General features: G+C 36.8%; 1 protein-coding gene across 1 annotated transcript; it reads left to right on the forward strand.

The window, feature by feature from the left end:
* The first annotated feature begins 1,136 nt into the window (after window positions 1-1,136).
* LOC144242999 (olfactory receptor 2A2-like) lies at window positions 1,137-2,069 on the forward strand. The gene is made up of 2 exons (XM_077778037.1): window positions 1,137-1,388; window positions 1,434-2,069. The coding sequence occupies exons 1-2, from the start codon at window positions 1,137-1,139 to the stop codon at window positions 2,067-2,069; spliced, it is 888 nt and encodes a 295-aa protein (XP_077634163.1).
* Window positions 2,070-9,002: the final 6,933 nt, after the last annotated feature.

The raw sequence follows: 9,002 nt of genomic DNA on the forward strand, positions 1-9,002 counted from the left end.
TATTAGAAATTTGCCAATAATCATAAAAATGTTGTTAGAGATCCAATAAAATCAGATGTTTTTTGAAAATATGATTCTTCACCAAAAGTAACTAGACCTTTTTGGTCAAATAACGTATTTCAAGCGGAAGTGGGAAATAAACAACTTGAGGCTAGAACAATTTAGGAAACCAGAATAAGTGCTTTAAATTGTGGAGTAATAATTTTATAATTAAGATAACTTGAAGGCACCACCTTAACCAAGAGATCCACCCTGTGTCACCAATATTGGGACAAATTAACATTATGTGTATATTAATGGAAGCTCTAAGAAGGACACTTTTAATATCCTATCAGAAATTTCTATTTTGAACTGAAAATGAGCAATTAATGCAAAACCCAAGTTGAGAGACCTATAAAACAACTGATCCATACTCTTCAAAAATATCACTTTCAAGGGAAAGTCTGAGTGATTATTTCAAAATAATAGAGGAGATCAAATAAATGATATTAGATTGCATCTTGGATCAGAGGGGCAGAAGATGCTATATCTAAAATAGAGAATTATGTTAATGTTACATCTCTTGATTTTGGTTACTTATCCTGAGGATAGGTTAGTGAATATCCTTGTCTTAGAAAAAAATGAAGGGACAAGTTAACATTATACCTGCAGTTTACTCTTATGTGGTCTGGAAAAAAAAACAATGTGTACATGGAAAAAAAAGAATTGATGAGATAAACTTTAAAACAATTTGGTTACCTATATATAATAGTGTTGTTTTCATTTTTGGATACTTATCTGAATGTTTGATTACTTCAGAATAAAATTTTTTTTTGTTTTTTTTTTAATAGTTTATTGTCAAATTAGTTTCCACATAACACTCAGTGCTCATCCCCACAAGTGTCCTCCATGCCCATCCCCCCTCCCCCCACATCCATCAGTCCTCAGTTTTTGTCAGCATTCAAGAGTCTCTCATGGTTTGCCTCACTTCAGAATAAAATTTTAAACTAAAAAAAATTGGAGAAGAAAAAGTCAAGTAGGGACAGGCATCAAAATTTCCTCCGAGTTCATTTTGAGGTAAAAAACTTCAATTTTCATTCATATCCAGCTCTGACCTTTCTACCACACTTCAGTCTTTGATAAGGTATCATCAAGGAATGGGGGGCAACCAGTCATGGGTCACAGAATTCATCCTGGTGGGGTTCCAGCTCAGTGAAGACCTTGAAGTGCTCCTCTTCTGTGTCTTCTCCCTGTTATATATCTTCAACCTGCTGGCAAATGGCATGATCTTGGGACTCAGTTGGCTAGACCTCAGACTGCACACCCCCATGTATTTCTTCCTTTCTCATCTGGCTATTATTGACATATGCTATGCTTCCAGCAATTTGCCCAATATGCTGGAAAATCTTGTGAAACACAAGAAAACGATCTCCTTTGTCTCCTGCACTATGCAGATAGTTTTGTTTGTGACTTTTGCTGCTGCAGAGTGCCTGATCTTGGTAGTGATGGCCTATGACCGGTTTGTGGCAATCTGCCATCCACTCCAGTACACTGTCATCATGAACTGGAGAGTGTGCATGGTCCTGGTCATCGCTACCTGGGCCTGTGGGTTTTCCCTGGCCCTAGTACATCTAATTCTCTTTCTAAGGTTGACGTTCTGTGGGCCCCAGGAGGTGAACCACTTCTTCTGTGAAATCCTCTCTGTCCTCAAAGTGGCCTGTGGTGATACTTGGATCAATGAAGTTTTTGTTTTTGCTGGTGGGGTGTTTATCTTAGTTGGGCCCCTTTCCCTGATGTTGATCTCCTACATGCGCATCCTCTGGGCCATCCTGAAGATCCAGACCAAGGAGGGGCGCAGAAAAGCCTTTTCCACCTGCTCCTCCCACTTCTGTGTGGTTGGATTCTACTTTGGCATAGCCATGATGGTTTATTTGGTTCCAGACAGTAGTCAGCGTGAGGATCAGCAGAAAATCCTTACCCTATTCTACACTCTCTTCAATCCATTGCTGAACCCCCTCATCTACAGTATAAGGAATGCTCAGATGAAGGCTGCCTTTGACAGAGCATTGCAGAAAAAGAGGGGAAGATAAAGAATGGAAGAATGTTTCACCAGGGAATTTGTCTTCTCAAGAGATATGATTGCCAATGTATTAAAACAAGAAATTTCCCCAAGAAGAGGCATGATTTGATGGCGAAAATGATCAGTTTATTTAGCCAAGTAACAGCATAGAAATCCCTGGGTCTCCTCCATTCCTCCAAGGATCAAATAGCCACTAAGGATCAAATAGCCTCCTACAAGGATCAAACCATTACAGAGGCTGCAGCACTCGGAGAAGCACAAAGCCAAGATGAGATACAGTAAAGTGATCAGGCAAGTTTATGATATTTTTCTTGTCCTAGTCATTCCCCGTCCCTGGACCAGTGTGGCATGATCGAAGATTCTTTCCTAACTCTGCTTTCCCTCTGGACAGAAGGAGAGGAATAGACCATGGGGATTAAATTCTGGTTTTCAGGGGATGGCCTGAAGGATTCTTTTCCATCTGGTGTGATTTAGAGCCCTGGTGGGAATGGCAGTCTGGGGGTCATGTTGGGGCCACTGAGAAAAAAGGCAAACACTCAAACTTTTTAGGGCTGTAGGGAGATGATGGTAGCATCTCAGACAGACACCAGGGGCAGCAAGTGTTTACAGGCTCCAGAGAAGAGGCAGGAAAACTTCTTAACTGAGAAAATCCACATACCAGTTTAGAGAAACTACGCCCCAATAAAGCTAGGAAAGGTCCCCCAGAATCTCAAACAGGGCAGGTTGCTGAAGATCTTCCCCCTCATGAAGCCAGTAAAGACTGAGAGAAGTAACTGTTTTTCCAAAACCCCACATTTCAACTCAAATTCCCAAGATATGGTAAGAAACTGGGAAAACATGGGCCAATCAGAGGAACAAAATTCATCTCCCATGGAAGAAATGCAGATTTATGAACTACCAAATAATTCAATATAAGCATTAAAGATAGATGCTCAATACTCTCAAAGAGAACACAAATAAACAGCAAACCAAGGAAAATGACGTGCGAACAAAATGAAAATATCATCAAGAGGTAAAAACTGTGGAAAAGAACCAAATAGAAACTCTGAGCTGAAGAATATGAAAATTGAAGTGAAAAATTCACCAAGGGGCTCAGGAGCAGAAGTTAGAAGCTACAGAGAGAGATGAAACACACACACACACACACACACCCCAAATGGGATGTTGCAAAGCAGTACTAAGAAGGTGGTTCACAGCATAAACTACATTAAAATAGAATAAAGGTCGCAAATCAGTAACCCCACTTTATGCCTCCAGTGACTAAAAAGAGAAGAAAAACCAAGTCCCAAATTTAGCAGAAGGAAGAGGAACTAATGACGATTAGGGTACAGGCAAAGGAAGTAGAGAATAGAAAAATCCTCAATAAAAGGGGAAAAATACCAATGGAAACAAGAATTGTCTTTCTGGAAAAATCAACAATATTGGCAAGCACTTGGCAAGCTGATAGCAATAAGATACATAGAATAGTCGAAGTGATGGAAGCAGAAACAGAAAAGTGGCTGAAGGGATTAGGGGAGGGAGGGATGGGGGGTTAGTTAATGGGAGCAGAGTTTCCCTTTGGGATGAGAGAGTTCTGGAGATGGATAGTGGTGATGGTGATGATACACAATGTGAATAACTTAAGGCCACTGAGCTGTACATTTAAAAATCATTAAAATTTCATGTATATTTTTCCATAATAAAATAATAAATGTGGTCTCTGATAACTATACAAAAAGCATTCTTGATTGATTGTACCACCGTAATGAGATTTGGTCGATCTGGCTTCACAAGAACATAATTTGAATAAAGATAGTACTGAAGAGTAATATGCTTCTATCTCACCAATTGTGAGGATAGTGAAATAAATGGTGAAGAAATTCTAAATTCTGTTCGAAATCACATCCAAGTAAATGATGAAAAATTGAGGAAATCTTTAATTAAACTAGAATTAAATAAGCAATTTAAGGCACATTTCAGGTTACAATAGGATAAAGTCAATAAAGTCCATTTGAAAATGCTTCAATGATCCTGGAAGCTAAGGTTTTGAGCACTGATTTAATGTTACATGTACTTCTGGCTTACGATAATTACCAGTATTTTGAGATTGGCTCACCTATAGAGACTCTTGGATAAATTTTCATCACAATATTTTTAGTGTTTGAATCAATTCATCTTAAAATAGTTTGGGGTGTCACCAAGACATGGGAGATTAGGTTTGAAATGATCAACATTGCTTACCTTTCACGGTGGTAAAAAGCCCTCTGGATTTGTGAAACAAGAGGGAGCTATACTTACTTGTTAATATTTGTAAGATCACTTTTACACAAAGTGTGTTTTTCTGTAGTCGTCAGTGAAAGCATTTCCTTTAGTTTGGAAAATGTTCTCTTTTTAAAAAAAAATTATATCTGTATGTTTTTATTCATTTGGGATTAGATTTCTGGACTATATGTCAGGTATATATTTAACTTTATAAAAAATTATCAAACTGTTCTCTACAGTGATAGAAGATCCTCACTAGCAATATGTAAGAGATTTTTTTTTCTCAAATTTTTATTTAAATTCTAGTTGATATATAGGGCAATATTGGTTTCAGGAGTAGAATTTAGTGATTCATCACATAGTGCCATGACAAGTGCCCTCCTTAATGCCCATCAACCACCCACCTCCTTCCATCAACCCTCAGTTCTTTATTGAAAGTGTTCTCTTTATTAAGGACTGTCAACTGAATAATGGATTTAATTCTATGTTCATTTGTTTTTAGATAAGTCATTAATGTCCTTTTATAAAAAAATTAATGGACTTTATTTTTAGTGTATTTTCAAGTTACACAAAGTTTGAGTGCTAAGTTGAAAGGGTTCCATATACTCCCTCATCTCTTTTTACACCGTTTCTCCTATTTTCAATGTCTTGCATTACATATGGTACATTTGTTACGATCAATAGGCCAATATCGATATTATTAATAAAACCCATAGTTTACTTTAGTGTCCACTCTTTGTATTGTACATTCCATGAGTTTCGACAAATGTATAATGACATGTATCCACCATTACAGAATCATACAGAACAGTTTTTTTAATTTAATATTCTTAAAGATTTTTAAGTCATTTCTACACTCAACATGTGGCTCGAACTCCCAATCCCAAGAGCAAGAGTTGCACGCTCTGACTGAGCCAGCCAGGCACCCCATCACACAGATTAGTTTAACTGCTCTACAGATCTGCTATGTTCTACCAATTCATCTTGCCTTCTCTCCCATCAAGCCCCTGGCAACCACTGATATTGTCATTTTTTATATTTTTAGGTTTTTATTTGAATTCCAGTTAACACAGCTTAATACTAGTTTCAGGTATACAATAGAGTGATTCAACACTTCCATGCACCTGGTGCTCCTCAGAAGTGCCCTCCTCAGTCCCCATTATCTATTTAACCCACCCCCCTACTCACTTTCCCTATGGTACCTAGTTAAGAGTCTGTTTCTTGGTTTGCCTCTCTTTCTTTCTCTTTTTTCTTTGCTCATTTGTTTTGCTTCTTAAATTCCACATATGGTTGAAATCATATGGTATTTGTCTTTTTCTGACGGACTTCTCTCGCTTAGCATGATACTCTCTAGCTGCATCCATGTTGTCGCAAATGGCAAGATTTCATTCTTTTTTATGGCTGGGTAATATTCCATTGTGTAAATATACCACATCTTCTTTATCCATTCATCAGTTGATGGACACTTGGGTTGTTTCCATAATTTGTCTATTGTGGATACTGCTGCTACAAATACCAGGGCTTACATTCCTTTGAGTTAGTATCTTTGTATTCTTTCGGTAAATACCTAGTAGTGCAATTGTTGGATCATAGAGTAGTTCTATTTTTAACTTTTTGAGGAACCTCCATAGTGTTTTCCAGAGTGGCTGCTCCAGTTTGCATTCCCACCAACAGTGTAAGAGGGTTCCCCTTTCTCCACATCTTCACCAACACCTGTTGTTCCTTGGGTTGATTTTAGCCATTCTGACAGATGTGAGGTAATAGGTCATTGTAATTTTGATCTGTATTTTCATGATGATCAGTGATGTTGAGCATCTTTTCACATGTCTGTTGACCATCTGTGTGTCATTTTTGGAAAAATGTCTATGCATGTATCCTGGCTATTTGTTAATTGGATTCTTTATTTTTGGGGTGAGTTTTAGAAGTTCTTTATATATTTTGGATACTAACCCTTTATCAGAGATGTCATTTGCAAATATCTTCCATTCAGTTTGTTGCTTTCTAGTCTTGTTGATTATTTTCTTCACTGTGCAGAAGCTTATTTTGATGAAGTCTCAATAGTTTATTTTTTCTTTTGTTTCCCTTGCCTCAAGAAACATCTATAAAGAAGTCGCTATGGCCAATGTCAAAGAGGTGACTGTCAATATTCTTCTCTAGGACTTCTATGGTTCCAGGTCTCACCTTTAGGTCTTTCATCCATTTTTTTCCTTTACTGTTGTGTTTGGTATAAGAAAGTGGTCCGGTTTCATTCTTTTGCAAGTTGCTGTCTAGTGTGCCTGACGCCATTTGTGGAAGAGACTTTTTCCCTCTGGGTATCCTTTTCTGCTTTGTTGAAGATTAATTGACCATAGAGTGTGGGTTCCTTTCTGGGTTTTCTATTCAGTTCCATTGATCTATGTGTCTCTCATTGTGCCAAGATCATCCTCTTCTAATTACTATAGCTTTGTAATATAACTTGAAGTCTGGAATTGTGATGCCTCCAGTTTTGCTTTTCTTTTTCAAGGTTGCATTGGCTATTTGTGGACTTTTGTGGTTCCATAAAAATTTTAGGATTGTTTATTCTAGTTCTGTGAAAAAATGCTGATGGTGTTTTGATAGGGATTGCATTAAATGTGTATATCCCTTTGGGTACTATAGACATCTTAACAATATTTGTTCCTCCAATCCATGAGCATGGAATGTCTTTTGATTTCCTTGTGTCATTTCCCATTTCTTTCATCAGTGTTTTATAGTTTTCAGAGTATCGGTATTTCACTACTTTGGTTAGGTTTTTTAATAGGCATCTTACTATTTTTGGTGTTATTGTAAATGAGATTGATGCCCTAATTTCTTTTTCTGCAACCACTGATATTTTTAATATCTCTATAATTTTGCCTTTTCCAGAATGTGATATAGTTGAAATCATACAGTATGCAACATTTTCAGATTGGCTTCTTTCACCTAGCAATACACATTTGAGATTTCTCCATGTTGTTTCATGGCCTCATAGGTAATTTCTTTTCATTGCTGAAGAATATTTTATTCTATGGATGTACCACGGCTTGTTTATCCACTTATTGAAGGACATCTTTGGAACTTCTAACTTTTGATAATTATGAATACAGTTGGTATAAACGTGTATGTTCAAGGTTTTTGTGGACATAAGTTTTTAGCTCCTTGACATTAATATTAAGGAGTGTGGTTTGCTAGATCATATGGTAAGAGTATGCTTAGTTTTGTATTTAGCCACCCTACTATCTTTGAAGTGGCTGTCCCATTTTGTAATCCTACCAGCAAAGAATGAAAGTTCCTGTTGCTCCACATCCTTTCTAGCATTTGATATTGTCAGAATTTTGGACGATTGTCATTCTATAGGTATGCAGTGAGTGGTATCTCCTTTATGTTTTAATATGAAATTTTCCAATGATATATGCCACTGAGTATCTTTGCAGGTCCTTCCTTGCCGTGTCTCTTCATATCTTTTGCCCATTTTTATTTAATGAACTTTATTTTTAGAGCAATTTTATATTCACAGCAACATTTAGTAGAAGGTATAGAGATACCCTCTATACTTCTGCCTCCACACATGCATAACACCCCCCACTTCCGTGGTACATTTGTTATTGATAAACCTACATTGGCACATCATTATCCCACAAAGTGCATCAATTACATTAGGGTACACTCATAGTGAACACACAGTCTGTGGGTTTGGACAAGCGTATAATTATGTATCTCCCTCAGTATAATATCATACAGAGACATTTCACTGCCCTAAAATCATATGTGCTCCACCCCTTCATCCCTCTCTCTGCTAATCCTTTGCAACCACTGATCTTATAACTGCTTCCAGAGTTTTGACTTTTCAGAGTGTCCTACAGATAAAAACATTCAGTATGTAGATTTTTTTTCATATTGACTTCTTTCACTAGTCCTATGCACTTAAGTTTCCTTTATGTCTTGTCTTTGCTTGATAATTCATTTCTTTTCAGTGCAGAATATTATTCCAATGTCTGGATATATCACAGCTTATTTATCCATTTGCCTACTGTGGGACATCTTAGTTGCTTTCTAGTTTAGGCAGTTATAAAGCTGCTTTAAACATCTGTGTGCAGGCATTTGTGTAGACATAAGTTTTCAAATCCTTTGGGTAAATACCAAATAGTGCAGTTTGGTAGACCACACGGTGAAAGAATGTCTAGTTTTGTAATAAATTATCAAACTGCTTTCCAAAGTGGCCATGTCCAGCAATAAATGAAAGTTCCTATTTCTTTACATTCTGATCAGTGTTTGATATTCTCAATGTTTTGGATTTTAGCCATTCTAGTAGGTATATGGTAATACTGTGTTGTTTTAATTTGCATTTCCCTGAGGACATTATATAGAGCATCTTTTCATGTGATTATTTGTTATCTGCATTTCTTCTTTGAAGAGATATCCATTAGGGTTTTGGTCCATTTTAAAATTGAGTTGTTTATTGTTGAGTTTTGAGTTCTTTGTATATTTTGGAATCAAGTCATTTTTCCTATATGTGCAAAGGTCTTTTCCAGTCTTTGGCTTGGCTTTTCATATTTTTAACAGTGTCTTTCACAGGGCACAACTTTTAAATTTTAATGAAATGCAACCTACTCCTTTCTCTTTTAAGAATGAAGAATTTTTTATTCTCAGTGTGTTGAGATTTTTTCTTGTGTAAATACAAGACTGTTGACTTCCAAGCTATTTA

This window comes from Crocuta crocuta, unplaced genomic scaffold, assembly GCF_008692635.1.
Source record: "Crocuta crocuta isolate KB4526 unplaced genomic scaffold, BGI_CrCroc_1.0 scaffold128, whole genome shotgun sequence".
Lineage (NCBI taxonomy): Eukaryota > Metazoa > Chordata > Mammalia > Carnivora > Hyaenidae > Crocuta > Crocuta crocuta.